Source organism: Astatotilapia calliptera, chromosome 7 (assembly GCF_900246225.1).
Source record: "Astatotilapia calliptera chromosome 7, fAstCal1.2, whole genome shotgun sequence".
NCBI lineage: Eukaryota > Metazoa > Chordata > Actinopteri > Cichliformes > Cichlidae > Astatotilapia > Astatotilapia calliptera.
The window spans coordinates 59,782,393-59,801,276 of NC_039308.1; the positions used below are offsets into that span (position 1 = coordinate 59,782,393).

Below are 18,884 nucleotides of genomic sequence, written 5' to 3' on the forward strand. Positions count from 1 at the left end.
TGATATCCAAATGAGTATTTAGGTTATATTTGACAATACTCAGTATTATAAATAAAAATGTTTAAACAGTACACCATTTTATAGATGAGAATTTAAATGTATTGCCATCTGTATTTAGTGTACAATTAAAAAAAAGATTACAAATCTGATAACATTATCATTCAAAATAGAGAAAGATCCAGGCGCTTCGTCTCCGATCATGGTACTGCAAACACGTCCTGAACATCATCTTAAAGTCTTCTCTCTCAGAGGGTTTTTCTGTCTTAGCTGATGGGAAAACACCTCCCAACACCTGCAGAGCTGTTACACCCTCTAGTGGATAAAAAAAAAACATGTACCTGGAGGTTAAAAGGTAGAAACCTGAAAAGACCAACTCTGTCCAGTTCACTGGATACTGCACAGAAGAACCTTTTATTCTGTTTGTAGGGACCTTCCTACTGCGATCTATTTAACCAGACATAACAAAACTATTGTACAGACTAAAGTTAAAGGACCTTTTTTTTTTTTAAAACAAAGGTTAATAAAATCTGTCTTCAAACACCAGTCAGGTGCCCCTGTATGAACATTAAGACTTGTCTGTCTTGCTATATTTATTCGTCTGGTTCACAGTGGCCATTATGTATTAGCTCGCCGTACACTGGCTATCATCCAAAGTTTCTGCTGTTTTGCTGCAAAGTTTTTTCTTTCTGTAAGTGCAGTTCATCAGGGGAACACTAAGTGCGATTTATAACTGTTTCAAACCCCTTATATATACAAAAATCAGCCTATCTGAGAAACCCAGGCACTTCTGCCCATACCTACATGCAAAATCCCACCTCGTGTCTTTCAGCCTGGCATTGGAGCAGGTGATCAGGAACCACGGGGCCTCTGTTGATGCTGGTGGCATTTAATGTAAACATGACATCATGCCTGGTTGTTTATAATGTAACCCTCTGATCGAGTTACACATGTGCCTTAATGGGATTTGAGTCAGTGTTATCAAAGGCAACACAAAAACAAGAAATGCAAGTCCAGATGACTCAGATCTTGAATGCAAGGGCTTCCTTGTGTCCTTTTAGCATGAAAGACTGTATGACGGCACAAACTGACATCTACTTATTGATGGAGGTGAGTTACACTCCTGCATTTCCAGGTTACGTTTGCCTCGTGTCGAGCAGCAGTGCTCATATCTCTGTTTACACTGTACACACTGCATCCAAAATCAATTATCTGCTTTACATTTAGTCAAAGTAACCAAGAACTGCTACTGTTTAGAGTAAATACACTCTATGGAGGAGGAAATATCAGATATATGTGGGTAGAGAAGAAGAAGAAAGAAGCTAATTCAACACATTACTATCAGAGGAAACATGGAAAAGAACCAGATCCTGGGATTAGCTGATGGGTATCTGAAACCACTAGAGGAGTACAGAGCTGAACTTAATGGGGAGGATATGGAGAGTGCTAATGGTGGAACAAGGGAAAGCAAAGGCAGTCCGAACCTGCTGCAGATGCTAAAAGCGGCAGAGAGGAGGAGGGCGCAGCAAAGTCGGGACAGAGACAGGTTAGAGGTATCCAAGGTTGTGACGAAAGAACCGGTTACTGAAGCGCTGAAGACTACCATGGTGAGCAGAGACAGCGTTTTCACTATCACTATAAAAGTGCTAGGCCCACATAACATCACACATGCACCTGTGACTACACCACGGGGAGCGTGAATGTGCATCTACTCAAGATGTTAATGATATTTAGTCGCCATGAATGTTTGACCAGTACGCTCACGCAAATACTGCACTTGCTTTCCCTTTCTGAAAATGTAAAACGAGAGAGCTAACAAACTGACTCGTGTCATGTCTGATGATTGCAGCATTAAAAGCAGGACCTCTGAATAAATGTTTGTGAAAGAAGGATAAAACATCTTAACGTTTATGGGAACTACTCGTGGGAAGTGTGGGCAAATAAAAATGGCAGATCTTTTTCAATTACTTAGTACATTTGGCCCTTCCCTGCTCTGACATATCCAAATGTCTCTTTTAAAAAGCATATATATATATACATACATATTTCATTCTTGTGTCACCACAAACCTGGGAGCCTATCAGAGATACACCTATGTACAATCAGAAATGGGCAATATATCCTGTTCTTGCTGCCAATCAAGCTCCAAAAATATTGAATCCCAAAGTTCCTATCATGGCCTCAGTTTTGTTTTAGGTCCTGTGACTTTACAGAGCTGCCCTGTAGCCACAGAAAACAATAACCAACTGTTTCTGCAGGCTCTTGTCTTTTCCGTCACAGTTTAAATCAGTCAAATGCCACTCTAAGAGACTTCAGTAACACTGCAGTGCTGCTTGGTCATTCTGTGGACAGAAAACAATGAATTCATGCTCTATTGTCACATGGCCTCTCATGCTTACCTCTGTAACCCTTTTGTTAAGAATAATGTTCTTTCCTCGTGACCAGTTCTTCTGTCGTTTTTCTTTATGTTGCAATAACTGTCATTACGTTGCAAAACTGTCACCTCCCTGCTGTCTGTTTATTTTAAACTATTTTCATCTGTGGCCTCAAAAAGCACTCAACTGAGATTTTCTTTCCTTAAATCTCGCTCTTCATCTTTGTAGTTCCTGCTGTCGGTATTTTCTCAGAATCACACACAGAAAGCCTCACAGAGGTCACATTTCTCACTTCCACCTTCTTTTGTCACCTGTTTGGTGAGGGAGTGGCATCAAGCGTCACTTGAACAGCATCGGCTTGCAGCTCTGCAGGGTTCATGAGAGTCACTGTGCTAGCATGAAGAAAGCGTATAATCTAGTGAATATATCTAAGGGCAAGAGTGAGGAGGCGGTGCAGTCCATCTGTATCAAGGTATCACAACTTTTCTTTCTTTTACAGAGGGCAGCGAGTCGAGGACTTGATGTGTAATTACAATTCAAGCTTTTTTAAGATTAGAGGGTTTAAGCAATATTACATTGGTTATGTTGGTCTTTGTCGATTGCACTGGCATAGAGGAAATGTGTGGTTGGACACAAAGAGAGAGATATTTTACACATTAAGATGTAATTCTGAGATTTATTTGAAGAGTATCTGTGCAGTAGCTGCTTTGAATTTGAATGTCCACCTGTACCTCATTAAGTTAACTTTCACACTGCTCCAAGTCAAAGGTTAATAGCTTTTGTGTTAATGATTGGTGGCTTGTGTAAGTGGCAGCTATTTTTGGAAGGCGGTATTTAAGTGATTTTACGAAACACAAGGTTTTCTTATAACCATGTGTTTAAAAAAAAGCCCCCAGACTTTAAAATACAGCTTTATTTATATTTATTGGTGACTTTTTAATATAATTTATTTTTGTTTGTACCTGGTATTACTACACCCCATGTACAAAAGCCCTGGGCCACTTACAGGAAGTGCTTGGTCAGTTTTTATGGTGATGTTAATGCCTGGGGAGGTTTGAACTCTGCAGTTGTTGACACACTATGTGCCTCAGTAGAGCAGTGATCCTGCTCTGTGACTGTCACGGTCTGTGGGATTTGCTGTGGACTTCTGTTATCTGTGTTTCGTCTTAAATTCTAGTTTCCTTTATGCCTTTTACTGCTAGGCTGCTTTTTGATTCCTGTTAGTTTCATGTTTATTTCAGCATGTCATATTTTAGGTCAAGGTTAGGAGTTGTGGAGTTTAGTTACTCGTGTTTTAGACAATTCAGCTCTGATTATGCTTTAATCCCAGTCTGCTATAGAGTTTACTTCCATCTCATCCTCATGTGTCTTTTCTTGTACAGTTTGTTCAAGTTTCTTATCGATGTTCACTGCCTGTTTTATTTTGCTAGTTAATTGTCTCCTATGTCTTGTCTTTAATCAAATGCTGAAATCTCAAGGCAAACTTCAAGAAACAACAAAACCTTTATTTAGGTGAAGGATAAAAATCCAAAGAATTCATAGCAAAGTTCAAAATCTTCCTGAGCTCCAGAGGCACATTTTAAGACAAGTTGAACAGACTGAAAGCCTCGTTATACCCTGCAGTGCCTGGCAAACAGCACCATACAATAATGTTGTCATCAAACTGACATGTGCTGTCATAATCCGCCCTTACTGCCCATCGTCCGCCACAGCTGTCTTGAAGACACAAGTGCACAGTTGTGTTAGTTTTTACTGTGAATTTAATGATATATCAGTGCATATACACATTCACTTATACTGAGGGAGCTATTGCAACAGCACAGTGGTGTGGTGGTTTGCACTGTTGCCTCAAAGCAAGGTCCTGGGTCAGGAGCACTCCAGCTTCTCCCATACTCCAAGACATGTAGTGCCTTGCAGTGCAATTATTATCTTGCAGTTATATACATAGTAGGTAAGTGCGGCAGAGTGGGTAACAAAACACAGCTGAACTAGACCAGGAGCCAAACTGAAAACAGGCCACAAGAGACAAATGACTATCAAAATACAACAGGAGGTAACATGACAGAGAAACTCCTAACACCTAACTCTCATGTTTTTTAACTTGCTTTTGGTTGATTTTTATCTTTATGTTTTAGCTCCTGTGAAGCACTTTGTGATTTTTATCTTGAAAGGTGCTATATAGATAAGATTTTACTTGACTTTTTTACTTTACAAATACTTAACAAGATACGAGAGACTATAGGAGAATTACAAAGTAAAACACAAAGTAACACATATCACTCTAAACACAAGACTAGAAACCATAAAATAAAACAGAGGCCAAGGCAAAAGAAAATATGAACATCACAAGAAATTCATCACAGAAATGAAAACTTGAACCACCCACTAAAAATTCTAAACAAAAAAAAACCCCCTGAACTAAATTTAACTTTAAGAGTGTTACTAAAACTGTAACCAAACAGAAAATATTTAATATCAAACCCTTTAGCGTTCTGCTCAACCAATTGGTAGAGCACATTTTCAGGCCCTATCTAACTGAGGCTTTTGCTGAAATTGACCTACCATGTTGAGTCTTTTCTACCAATTGGTTTACATCTGTAATGCCAAAAAAGTCCACCAGAAGGCACTGTGAATGGAAACTGTTGGCTCTTCTTATACCCCTCCCAACCAGGAAGTCAGAAACAAAAAAGCATCCAACATATTTTGAGTGTTTTTGATGAAACTAAGATAGGAAGATATAATTTTTTCTTATATGACAGTGTTAGAGGACTTACTAAACAGATGTATTTCACTTGACAGCATTAAAAAAGTGAAATTAAATGTTTAATAAATTTTTTTAAATTTACCACTAGACCCATTTTCTTTATCCATTGCTATTGATAAATCACATTAAGTGTTAGCACAGCAAGAATATGCTGAAATAATTTCCTCAGTAAGTCATTTTTGAAATTTTCTGAGTTAATATTATTAAATATTGTAAAAATCAAGACTAACATGTGGAAATCACAAATATCACAACTGATTACCTTTTAACCAAATTACAGTATCTGGTAAATTAATATTACTAAGTTCTCAAAATTATAATTTCATGTTTAACAAGTACTATATGGACGTTAAACAATTATATGGCTAAAAATCACATAGTCCTGTGGCATGATACTCATGTATACTCAGTTTTGGTCATGTATGACCAAACTGCACCGGTGGAGCTCCCCTGATGGCAGACAAAGACCTGTTGAAGAAGGGCCATGGAACCTGTTATTACAGGTCTGATGAAGGTCTGATTGTGGTGGTGGTGGTCAGAGGGCCCGGTGGCGCCAGTGTCCGGCAGCCTCGCCTCTGTCAGTGCGCCCCAGGGCGGCTGTGGCTACAATGTAGCTTGCCATCACCAGTGTGTGAATGTGTGTGTGAATGGGTGGATGACTGGTTGTGTAAAGCGCTTTGGGGTCCTTAGGGACTAGTAAAGCACTATTCAAATACAGGACTTTACCATTTTACCATGATTGCAATAAAATGGTTTGACAAGAAATGTGTTAACCTTCTAAACAATGCCTGTGGGTTCATGCCTCTTTCATTGGTCAAACGGTGGAGCAAAGAGCCCAATGCAAAGACCAATGCCCATCACTCATCCCTGTATATAATTAGCATATGGGAAGAATTAAGCTTTCTGATATGATATTACACCTGTATAAGACAAGTTATAAGTTACAAGTTAAGGAGATGGCATATTCCACTGTTCGGATACATCCTTGACTTGAATACCTGGTCTACAAGAGGGACTGTGCCCTACTGGACCAGAAACCGATGGCTCTCAAAAGGTTTCCACCTGGCTGTGTCTGAACCAAGTTAACAAGCCAGCATCTAGAGTTGGAGGACCATGATTCAGCTCTCCAAGACCACAGAATCAATGCTACACCCTAAGACCCCGACGACCAAAACCATGAGCAGGTGTGCTTGATTTGCACTGTTTTTATTTGATTTTGATTTTGCACAGTAGCATTCAATCAGAAATGGCCTGAATGGGAGTATTTTGTGCTGCAGCACATTTTTCACATTTGCAGACTAAAAAAACGATGTATTTTGTTGTTTGATATAATACTTTCCTTTGATGGAATGAAAACAGCAATGTTCACTGGCATGCTACTAGAAATAAACTGTATCCAATGCCCTGGATAGTTTTTGTTATCAATTTAATTATAATTTGGCCTTTTTTTATAATTGTATTATCTAATGTATTTGTATGACATTTCATACTTTTACCATTACGTGACATCTCAACCGTTAGAGATCAATATTTTAAAAACTACAGGGTCTATTGAAAAAATATATATATTGATTGTGTTATTACTCACCCAAATCAATAAGAAATGCAAACAAAAAAAAATCCATTGTTTTTTCTTGGTGTTGACCTCAAAGGGTTAATTCAAAGTTAAAAACCACAAAACCCACAGTTCTGAATCAGTGTTTTAGCATCTGCATACTCGTCCTGTGTCCTACTTGTGTTCCCTGGGTGGATCTCTGGTTGCCACTTGGTTGGGCTTGCTGCCCCTTATGTAACAAAGCTCGTCCTTTGTTTTTCTTTTGTTGTCCGCTTCAGAGACCTGTGTTTGGTTTCTCTTTCACACCATTCATTAGAGTGTCTTTACTTGGTCTGGCACTTCATGGCACTTCATGGCTCAGTTGCTGTGGTCTCTAAACACTTCCACTTTCCAATAATACCACTTGTGGGATATCTCAGCGGGAGGAAATTTCACAAACTGACTTGTTGCAATGGTGGCATCCTGTTACAGTACCACACCCTAATTTAGCAAGCTCTTAAGAACAATTCATGCTTTTATAAATGTTTGCACAGGCAGAGCGCACGGCTAGGTGCTGGATTTTATATACCTAATTTCAGAGATTATGAGGCGTGACCCAGTACTGTTGCCCATAAAGTGTATATTTAAACCAGATCAGCAAAGTTTACTAATGTTGTTAATGTTGACAAGAGACCTTTGCCAAACAAAGTATTTAAATGAGGCATGCTTGTCACAGTCTGGCGGAGGCAGACTGTATGGAGTGAACAAACTAAAACAAACAACAAAAAAAAACCTGGACATGAAACTTGGAAACATGGTGTGGAGAACGTGACGTGAACAACAGACGACCTGACAAAGAATGAACAGAAACACGCCGACTAAATACACACATGGGGAAACAGCTGACACTAGTCTGACATAATGAGACAAAGGAAGCAAATCTGACTACACTGACATAGGACACAGACCTTCAAAATAAAACAGGAGACATGAGACGCAGACATGACAATATAAACTTGACAACATAAGACACGCAGCATGAAACACATAAAGGGAGAGGGAAACTTAAATACAGGGGTAGAAAACACAAAGGGAATCTAATAAACAAATGAACTTAGCTACACTAAAGAACTTAAACATAACATCCAAATAAACTAAAACTCAAAACGCTGGGTCAACAGACCAGGAACTTGACAATGCTGGGCTGTTTTAAATCAGCAGGTTTATGAAATAAATGTTCATGTATGTGGACTGTATTTCATTCATTGAAGAATTTGACGTGTAGAGGAGTGGCATCGTGAGAGTGGACAGTCTGTCACAGCAGCTCCTGTAGTTTCCTCAGTAATTTCCCTTGTGAGATCGATAATCTGCCTGTCTGTCTGTCTCTCTTACTTTAGTTTAATGGACCTCAGGGTGTCCAGTCTCTTTCCATGACTGCCTGCCCTGACTTAGTATTTTATGCCATTATAAAATTTATTTGGATTCTAGATTTCTTCTTGCACCCTCGGTCTAGTTTAAATGTGTGGTTAAGTTGGGGGATTTAAAAAATATTACCCTGCCTGGACTTAAAGATACCTGGAATTAAACTGTATCACATGTAATGAAAAGAAAGATTTTTTCAGGAACGTAAACCCAGACCAATGCTTTTTTAAATGTGCAATATAAAAACCATAGGCTACCATCATTAAATACATGGCAAACCAAATCAATTCTGCATAACACTGTAGGTGTTCTGAGATGAGATTAGAAACCTGAACTCGTGCTTCACTAAGCTTTCCTGAAGGCAGACACCTTTTCCATGCATAATATCTTTTTCATTGCTTTGCTTTGTGTCATAAAAAAGCCTCAAACATATGTGTTAATCGCTTCTGTCTTGTTGTTTTTAGTTGCATGACTGCTGTGTTTCAGCCATGAGTGCAGTTTCTTGCTTTTTTCTTCTTTTTTGCTCACAGTTGTTGTTTTCTCCTTCTGTGGGGTTTGAAAGCAGCTGACGAGTTATGACAGCTAATAACAGAATTGAAACAAGTTAGTCAAACCCCCATTACTTTAGGAGCTATATGTTACTGTATTTTTTACATTACAAAAAATAAGCACCCTCTCCTTTCCTGTAATGCATCTCACAAGGTGCTAATGTTCCCATTTGAGGCTTATTAAGGATCAAGTTTGCAAAAAACAGAAATATGTTACATTTTCCAGAATGCAATCAAATGATATCTTAAATGCAAAGCTTCAAACACTTGAGGTCAGCGTGTGGGCGTGTTGGTCTTGGTGGGTGTGCACATATGTAAGAGAAAGAACAAAAGCAGAAAAAAAAATCTGCCATCCACAGAAAAGCTGAAGACAGGTGGTGAGCCTTCAGTAAGGCTGAGCTGTAGGTTTAAGTCTACGCGTGCAGCCAGGGAGCAGACATGGCCAAGTGGGATTCCTGTGGCAGCAGCCCAGCCTTCAAACAGCCACACTGGATGGTGAGATTGCAACAGATACAGAGATAAAAGAGAGAAATAGAAAGATTAATGACACAGATAGGCTGTGAGAAGAGAGTTAAAAGAAAGTTGGTGTTTTATGAGCAAATGTATCTGCTTTGACTGCCGCATCTATCTGCTTCAAACAGAGAGGAAAAAACTTTTGTGACCTGCTGAGAGGTAAAACTGAAATATTTGGTATCTGTATTTTTGAGCCTGTCTGTGATTTCCTTTTATGATTCTTCAGCAAATACCGTTCACTGGCCAGAAGCAAGAATTCAACAGACCTCCCACAAGGACTGTTCGGTCCATGTCTCAGTCATCTACGGATAGCTTCGCTTCAGGTATGGAAACATGAAAACAGACTCGCTGTGAAGTCTAATCACATGTCTCTGATATATAAACTGAGCTGTTTTTTTGATCCCAGCATCGCAAACTGAGGATTATCCTGTAGGCCAAACCTTAATTAAAGTTAAAAGTCTTCTGCAGAATTAGGTCTCATTAATTTGGTCCTAATCTGCTCCATGAGCCTTTCTCAAAAATGTCAGTCACTGCCAGAGTATGTGCAGACTTCAAAGAGATCAGAGAAAAGAATCACCTAGTTATCAACAAGATAAAGGCTGGAAAACCTGAGCCAAAGAATCATGTGTTTCTGTAATACTCCTTCATGTGTCAGCCAGATGATTTGTCTCACATAGTCTAAATTATGTGTTGCAGTGCACAGTGACACCTCTGATGATGAGTCTTCTCCTCGAGACAAGCTTCAGAAATCCACCAAAGGCCCGTCTGACTTCTGCATCAAAAACATCAGTCAGGCTGATTTTGGACGCAAAGAAATAGAAATGGCAGAGCAAGGTACGCCAGTACCAACGGCCTTCAAACCACAGTTTATGCAGAAGTTACAATATAACAGTAAAATGAATGTTACTGCCCATCTAAAGAGGCTCTGTAGAGAAATGCACAAGAGGAGGATCTAAGACTGTCCTGGTTTTTGTGTCTTGATTCTCATCTGTGATATTTAGAAATGCCAGCTCTGATGAACCTGAGGAAAAGGGCAGGTGGGGAGAAACCGCTGGCTGGAGCCAAAGTAGTGGGCTGCACACACATCACTGCACAGACAGCGGTCAGTTCAACACACACACTGCTGTCAAATAAAGAAACAAGCACTGACAGAGATTTACAAAGTGCCAAATACAGATCTGGTTTGTTTCTTTAAATAAAGAGAAGAATATCACTATTTAGATTTTATTTTATTTCTATATTGCATATTATCCACAGTGCATCATATAATTCTGCATTAGCACTACTTCAGTGTCTAGAACCGGCCTCTGTGTGTTTATGGTGTCCTGCAGGTGCTGATTGAGACTCTGGCTGCGTTGGGGGCGCAGTGTCGCTGGGCGGCTTGTAACATTTTCTCGACTCAGAATGCTGTGGCAGCTGCTCTGGTTAAAGCAGGTACAGCTTCTGCACAAGCTCCTGGTTTTACTCTTCCTCCCTCTTACTTTTTTGACCATCACACATTTTTCATGCCACTTCCCTTCTCAGGCATCTCAGTGTTTGCGTGGAGAGGAGAATCAGAGGATGAGTTCTGGTGGTGTATTGACCATTGTGTCGGCACTGAGACCTGGCAGCCCAACATGGTATGATGATCGACTCTGCTTACACGTCACATAGCTTCCCCTAGAAGTACACAGTTCTTATGGTAGTTTCATTTTGATGGAGAGAGACAGGCTAGCAACCAAAAATGAACCAGAAAAAACACAATACATACAAGTTATAAACTGATTTGCATGTCATTGAGTGAAATAAGTATTTCATAACCAAGATGAGATTTGGTACTTGGTGGAGAACCCTTTGTTGGCAAACACAGTGGTAAAGTGTTTCTTGTAGCTGGTTACCAGCTGTGTACACCACAGCACGTTTCTGTATCGTTTAAAAAGACAGGCCTGCACATGTGGCTTCTTGAACACGAGGACCATTGCAGGCACTGCAAGATTTTAGTCCATTACCCCATAGTGTGTTACCAATGGTGTTTTTGGTGAGTGTGGTTCCTACTAACTTCAGATCACTAACAAGTTCCTCCGATATAATTTTGTGATGATTCACCACCTTTTTCAATTATCTCACCTCATGAGGCAAGATCTCACGTGGAGCTCCAAACCGAGAGCAACTAGTGATCATTTTATATTTCTTCCACTTTCGAATAATCAAGCCAGCAGTTGTTGTCTTCGAACCGCGCTTCTTGCTGATGGACTTGTAGGCCATTCCAGACTTATGCAGATACTTCTTAAGATCAGAATTATCTGTAATTGATTGATTATAATCTGTGTGCTATATGGACTCACAACCAGCATGAATTACAGCAGGGTTGTAGGGGATCATTTCACTCAGTGTGGGGTTTTTTGTTATTTTTTCTTGATCTTTTATTGATATTCGGTCTCTCTCCAGTAAAATGAAATTACCATGAAAATTAAACACTGTTCATTTATTTCTAAGTGAGCAAACTTACAAATTCAACAAGAGGTTGAATAATTATTTTCACTCACTGTATGCATAATGTGTCCTGTTTTTTTCAAAGCAGGTCTATTATGCACATTTCCAGCTCTATATCCTTAGCTATGTTTTCCTGCAGCCTCATCTGGAGTCTTAAAATAAACTTCTTTGAGCTAACTTTCTCCTAAATGTTGGCTTTCACCTGATAGCTTCATGTGCAGATTCTCTTAAGAGAGATTAATGTAATATTTAAGCATACATTTCAGGAGGAGTGTATTTGTACTCACATCCTCCGTGGTATTTCAGAAGATACTGTTCGTGTTTGAAGACTTTTTGTAGCCTCAGATCTTAAACACCGTTAGTATTTCAAATATAATTAATACTTGGTAAACTGTTCCTTTACACTCAAATTTTCAACGCAATTTATTGGAATTTATTGGAATCTTAATGAATAATTATTTGAGTACATGAACCTTTGATTTTATATATTTCAGATGCATTTTATTGAAAATTATTGCTTCATGTTTATGTGGGCCAAGAACCATTTGACCTACAATTCAGTGTGTTATCTACAAAGGCTTCCATGAAGGTGCCTCGAGCTTGTTTTTCTTATTATTCCCAGGTCCTCGATGACGGTGGTGACTTGACTGACTGGATCTATAAGAAGTATCCGGAACTGTTTAAGAATCTCAAAGGTGTTGTGGAGGAAAGCATCACAGGGATCTATCGGTGAGTGTAAACACGAAGCTCGAATGACTTTAAGGTTACAAAGTCAATCTGCAGCTCACGTGGGTGTTTCCGTGCCTCTGATTCAGGTTGTACCAGCTGTCAAAGGCAGGCAGACTGTCTGTTCCTGCTATGAATGTCAACGATTCGGTGACCAAACAGAAGTTTGACAACCTGTACTTCTGCAAGGAGTCTGTACTGGAAGGGTAATTAATCCTGTTGCGACTATTGGAGATTATGTATCGGAATTTCAGGAGCAGGACCACGCCTCCAAACACGCTCCTTCCGGTTGTCATCTATATAGGTTGACAAACTGTCTGTCAAACCTAAAATGAGGTCATGGGCCCAGCCAGTGAATAAACAGATAAAAACACCAGCATAGCAGCAAACTGACCATGATCAACTCTGCTTCCAGGCTGAAGCGGACCACTGACATCATGTTTGGAGGAAAGCAGGTGGTGGTGTGTGGATATGGCGAGGTTAGTGGGATATAAAGTGTTTGCCCCGTGAAATAACCCACATTTAAGCCACTCGGCCAGACTGTGTTGAATTTCTTTTTCTCGTAGGTTGGAAAAGGCTGCTGCGCTGCCCTAAAAGCACTGGGTGCTATAGTGTATGTCACAGAAGTGGATCCTATCTGTGCCCTTCAGGCCTGGTATGAATAGAAGAAGCTTTTATCAACCAAGATGTGAAGTGTTCCCTCCTCTTACGCCACACCATGAAAAAAACATGATGAAATACTGTTTTAACCCTGTCCTCTTATCCCCCACTCCACTCAGCATGGATGGCTTCAGAGTAATTAAACTGAGTGAAATAGTCAGACATATAGACATGGTCATCACCTGCACAGGTGACTGCTGTCATCCTATGACTAATACTTTTTTTTTAAACAAAACAATCAAAATATTATTTTTAATTAATTTTTTTTTTCACCTGTTTTTTGTTTTTTTTTTACTCACTGCTTCTCTGCAGGGATTAAAAATGTTGTGATGAGAGAACATCTGGACAAAATGAAGAATGGCTGCATAGTCTGCAACATGGGACACTCCAGCAGTGAGATAGATTTGGTAAAGACACATGTTGTGTGTGCGTGTATAGGCCTCTATATGTGAATGATTTGGCGTTAAACTATAGATTCCTATGTCTCAGGCTGGTCTGCGGTCTTTAGATCTGAAGTGGGTGCATGTGAGACCTCGGGTGGATCACGTCATCTGGCCTGATGGCAAGAGAATTGTCTTGCTGGCAGAGGTGAGGATACTCTGTTCTTCTAATGAGGCCCAAATCATGTAAGGACTTTAAATGTGTGACCTTAAAGTACACTGCTTATTTAGCAAGAGAAATATGCGCTCTTCTTAATGTATTATAAGGAACAGATGGATGAATCTGAGAGATTCTGAGATAAAAATAGAGAGAAATTCAGAAAAGAAAAGCAGCAATTATGATATAAAGACCAGGTGTGTATCCTCCAAAAGTAAATAATAACATCAGACAGCACAGGAAGAGCATTTGTGTACGCTGTGCTTTAAACTGGGGGCTCATACTACACTAATCATAACGTTATCCTGTTTAGTACATACAAACCACAGTTCAATTGGGATGAAATATTATTTCAAATGGTTGTAATCATAGCCGCTCTTACGTGATTTGTTTTCATTTAGTATTGACTTTCCTCTCAGGGTCGTTTGCTGAATCTGAGCTGCTCTACCGTGCCCTCATTTGTCCTCTCCATCACTGCCGCTACCCAGGTAAGAAAACAGATTTACAAAGTGGTTATTCTTTTCTAAATGCATCACAGCAGCTCTGTCAGTCATTAGGCTGCTCGCAGTCACTTTTAGTTAACGTTCGCTGTTATGTTTCAGGCCATGGCTCTCATAGAGCTGTACAATGCCCCAGAAGGAAGATACAACAAGGATGTCTACCTGCTGCCAAAGAAGATGGGCAAGTTACAATGCATTCTTCATTTTAAAAAGGACTTTTTCCCTCCCACTGTTGCCAAGTGCTTGCACATGTTGGTTGTAGGGTTTTTACCTTTTAATATAAAGTGTCTTGAGGACTGTTGTTGTATCTGGTGCTATACAATTAAAACTGAATTTAATTTAATTACTTTCTCTTTCTATCCCACAGCTGTTAATGTATCTTGTACTCGATACTAAGCTTTAGTTACTTACCATTTTGTATTGGAAATCTACATTATATAAGTGAATACCTGTAATACAGTCATTAAAAAGTTACAAAATTAAAATGCATATAAATGAATTAATAATTATGATCTAATAATATAAAGTATTGATTGTGGAAAAGTGCCATTCTACATAATGACTACATTTACTTTAGTGTTACTAGATACTTTAAATATGTTTTTTATATTATATAGCATGATAATTATTAAGCTACTTAAAGGGGATTTTATTTAATTTAAGTTAAAAAAAAAAAGTCTAAATACTTTTTTGCACTTTGCACTATCCAACACAAAATCAAGCTCAAATTCAAGCTTGAAAACATTCACATAATACATTTGTAATGGGTCTCAGGGCTGCACATAAGCCTGAAAATCATATTAAATGTTTTATAGACCATTATAATTTTATTTTGTCATTAATTATTCTTTTTCCTGTTTTATCAGTATAGCCAAGAAGAAAATTAAGGTGTGATAATCTTTGTGTCTCCATATTTTCAGATGAATACGTGGCCAGCCTTCACCTGCCGATATTTGACGCACACCTCACAGAGTTGTCAGATGATCAGGCCAAGTACATGGGCATCAGCAAACACGGACCCTTCAAACCAAACTATTACAGGCATAAACTTCTCTCTCACATAGACAAACACTAACACACATTTTAACGTTTAATGTTTCTGATCTTTTTCTGTTTTTGTTGTAACAGGTATTGATGTTTTGCTCACAAAATTGACGGACAGACGATCTTCAGAAAAGCTGCTGTGAAAACAGGAGCGCTGACGCCCTCTACAGTCTGAAGCTTTACAGAGTGTATCTGAAGCAACAGCATATTACAGTTTTTTACAGATGCTAGGACACATTTCTCAATACTTAGGTCACTTTTGCAAAACTCTTCACACAACTCCTCCTAACTGACCTTCAGCTTGGCAAAGCAGTTCATTTCACATTCAAAATGCACTACAACTACCAAAACACTTCATTCAGGTCTCAAATAAACTCATTCTTCCAGAACACTAGCAAAGGTTGACAGCCGACAAACACACTTTGTCACCCACAAAACAATGACCTAAAAAACACTAACAACATGTAGCATTACACAGTGTTTTCTTGTGTAAAACAAGGACACATCTCTGTTTATAATTTCAATATATGTTACTGGAATGAATCAGACATCATGCAGAATTCGTTAATATTTGTTTCTGTATTTTTTTTTTTTTTTGCACTAAGTAATCCCAAAATACAAGAATTTGTATACACACCATCCACTGATACACATACAATAGTAATGCTATTCTACTCGGTCTTCTCCATTTGGCCACAGGTTCTCATCCACATCACATCTCATGTCATCTAGGGCAACACACCTAGGAAAGAATCTTCTGGCTGCCAGAATTGAAGGAGTTGAAAAATTGAAGGAGTAACACCTGTGTAGATGTTCATCTACAATGAGAATCAGCTGTGGCTGGTTAAACTGCATTTTTAGATTTACAGTTTTTCTCAGTCGCTTTGGTGCGTTTCTCAGATCAGAATTGAAATTCTCATAACTATTAGTTCAACCTCCACAACACTCAGTCATTTGTGCACATCATAGTAGCAATTTCTCCTCTCTCTGAACAAACTGCAAATGATTTTGGACATGAATCAGTTGCTTCCATACATTTCCCTGCTGCTTTCTGACATTTCCATTTGCTTATGTCATGTCAGTCAAAAGTAATCATACCTATGGATGCTGAATAGTCATTCCCAATAAAACTAATAGTCATACATCCATTGCTTAAGTCATCACACACAAAATTGTTGAATTAGTTATCACATGCCAAATATTGGCCATCTGTCAAGCAAATCCTATACCTTTCTGTATCATTTTTCCTGGAAATGTCTCCGAAATTGAACAATTGATCTCAGGTGAATTACAGCTGTCACTCATGAGGAGGCTCTACCAAATTGGTGATTTTATGTTTACATGTATTCTACAGTGAACAAGTGACTGTAGCATATTTTTCTTTTGCACAATTCTGTAGGATTACAAACACTTCTACACAATGGAAATGTGAAACGTACGTATTCAGTGTCTCAGTTACTCCCAAGACTCCCATAACATCTACAGTGACTTTACTGCACATTTCAGATGGCTGTACAGGTAGGCCATAGTGCTGTCGTCAGCATTTTCAGGTGTCACCAATTGTTTTTGCAATGGGAAACACTGAAATTATAAACTGTCATAGTGGAAACATGACAATGCCATTTGACTATCTTGTTCATAAAGATGGTGTCAAGACTTTTCATTTTGATGGCACTGACAGTTTCATTGACATGGATACTTGCTTTTGAGGTATGGATAATCAATTCTGTGCATGTGACGTGCTTTTGCAGGCTATCCACTAGGTTTTGCAGTTTGCACTAATTGTTTTGGGAAATGCACTACCTGCTGTGCAAATGTTAATGGTGTTCTGAGAAACGCGCCAAAGCGACTGAGAAAAACTGTAAAATATGTTTCAATAAAATATTGCTGTTGCACTTTGCTGTCTTTTCAAGTTTTGCATTGTGTTATTGTTTTGGCCATGAGTTTAACAGTTTTGAAAACAGTATGTAAGCACATGCAAAATGTCCTGTACGTACAAAGATTTTTGGCAGTTGTTGTGTCTGAGTGAGAAAATAATTCATGAAATTTGAGAGATGTAGTCATTGAATGCATTTTGTGCCAAAACAATGATAACTGGTCCTCAGTTTAGCCCACATAGACTTCTGTTGTGCTCACTGTGTGAGGAGTTTTGCAAACGTGACCTAAGTATTGAGAAATGTGTCCTAGCGTCTGTAAAAAACTGTAAGACTGACTTTTCTGTATTCCTATGTATTGTACACTGTTCCAGATTTTCACATTGTTCACAGTAACCAGAATTTAATCAGTATGATGTCTTAATTCAAGAGGGAGGAAATGAAAAACTGTTCTGAATGGGACGGAGTTGCTTTTCTATCAGCTGAATGGAGTACCTGAAAACGTACTCTTGTCACATCACCTAAAACCCCCATCCTTTTCTAACATTTAGATAAATTAATTTTAACTAACAGGCAAGTTGTTGGACTTTTGTACATATAAATATAAAATAATTATTATAATAAAAAATACATTTTACTCTTTCTGCATTTCTGCTTTATAACTTGAAAACACCAAAACCACCAATGAACTTTCTAACTTATAAACCATAGAACAACTTAATGAACACTATTTGACTTATTTGTATTGATAGATACGGTTGCAGTTGTGTACAACCTTGTATATTCAGGTCTACTTCTGGTTTCCAAGAATTAAAATATATAGTAAATGGGCTGGTTCTGCCTCATTCACAAAAGCCATGTTTCCCCTTCACGCTAGTGCTTTCTGTTTAACATTCACACACCAAAAAAATGCATCTGAGAGCAACTTGGGGTTCACACTTTAGTTGCCAGGGATTGCACTACCAGCTTAACAATTTAGCCAGAGCTTGACAAAGACTGTGCACTGTGAGTTTCACCCACTAGGAGGAGGAATAGTAACATTATCGTTTGGTAAGCTGTGGTCCTAATTGCTTGTATGTGTGTTGTGTGGTGTTAGTTCAGCAAGCATTACACACACACGCAGGTAGGAACAGAGGATTACCGGAGTTGACTCCTTTCTTTATTTTTCTTTTTTCTTCTTCAAAACCACAACCAGAACAACATACTCACTAGCGCCCTCTAGCGCTTCTGGTAAATGCATCTACAGAACAAATGCAATAGTATGTGTGGACACAACAATGTGTCACTGTCAGAGCCTTCAGTGCTGCTATCCTTGTATGGAGTATCTGAAACCTGTGTGTGTGTGTGTGTGTGTGTGTGTGTGTGTGTGTGTGTGTGTGTGTGTGTGTGTGTGTGTGTGTGTGTGTGTGTGTGTGTGTGTGTTAATACTGTGCTTTGGGGACATGAAGCCACACAGTCACAATATGTGGGCTACCTCCATTGTGAGGTCAATAAGTCCCCATAACATATATCACCAAATTTTAAGGTGAAGGCTTTGCTAAAGGTTAGGGTAAAAGTGCAGTACTGTAACTTGATGGAATGTATTACTAAATTCAGTAATTACCTTAAAGTTGCATTTATGTTGTTACTTGTGCCACAAAGATTCTTCAGATATCTGCACGCCAGGTCGATAGAAAAAAAATCATAAAGCAAACATGCATTTTTTTTTCCTGCACGGTTGCACTGCACTCAGATGCTTTCATTTCGTATGCTGGAGGAGGAAAATTGTGGCGCAGTACAGAGACACAGCTTTTCAGGAGCAGAAATATAGACAGCACTTTTATTTTTATTCCAGAAAAGGGACAAAAGTGTGATGGTA

At 38.9% G+C, this 18,884-nt stretch overlaps 1 protein-coding gene across 2 annotated transcripts; it reads left to right on the top strand.

The window, feature by feature from the left end:
• The first annotated feature begins 1,337 nt into the window (after window positions 1–1,337).
• LOC113027483 (S-adenosylhomocysteine hydrolase-like protein 1) lies at window positions 1,338–15,380 on the top strand. 2 transcript variants are annotated; one of them, XM_026177102.1, is made up of 17 exons: window positions 1,338–1,604; window positions 9,380–9,476; window positions 9,850–9,987; window positions 10,155–10,255; window positions 10,485–10,587; window positions 10,678–10,772; window positions 12,248–12,354; window positions 12,441–12,557; window positions 12,767–12,830; window positions 12,918–13,006; window positions 13,131–13,201; window positions 13,324–13,418; window positions 13,501–13,599; window positions 14,028–14,096; window positions 14,211–14,289; window positions 15,029–15,149; window positions 15,237–15,380. In XM_026177102.1, the coding sequence occupies exons 1-17, from the start codon at window positions 1,350–1,352 to the stop codon at window positions 15,241–15,243; spliced, it is 1,707 nt and encodes a 568-aa protein (XP_026032887.1). In that variant the 5' UTR covers window positions 1,338–1,349; the 3' UTR covers window positions 15,244–15,380. The 2 variants fall into 2 exon arrangements, with proteins under 2 accessions (XP_026032887.1, XP_026032886.1); XM_026177101.1 differs by lacking the exon at window positions 1,338–1,604 and adding an exon at window positions 2,737–2,844.
• The last annotated feature ends 3,504 nt before the right edge of the window (window positions 15,381–18,884 follow it).

Bases quoted from the DNA above. Each gene is read 5' to 3' on its own strand.
- LOC113027483 (XM_026177102.1), top strand. From the start codon at position 1,350: ATGGAAAAGAACCAGATCCTGGGATTAGCTGATGGGTATCTGAAACCA. The intron at 10,256-10,484 runs GTCAGTTCAACA...GGTGTCCTGCAG, and splicing joins ACATCACTGCACAGACAGCG to GTGCTGATTGAGACTCTGGC. The intron at 13,600-14,027 runs GTGAGGATACTC...CTTTCCTCTCAG, and splicing joins GAATTGTCTTGCTGGCAGAG to GGTCGTTTGCTGAATCTGAG.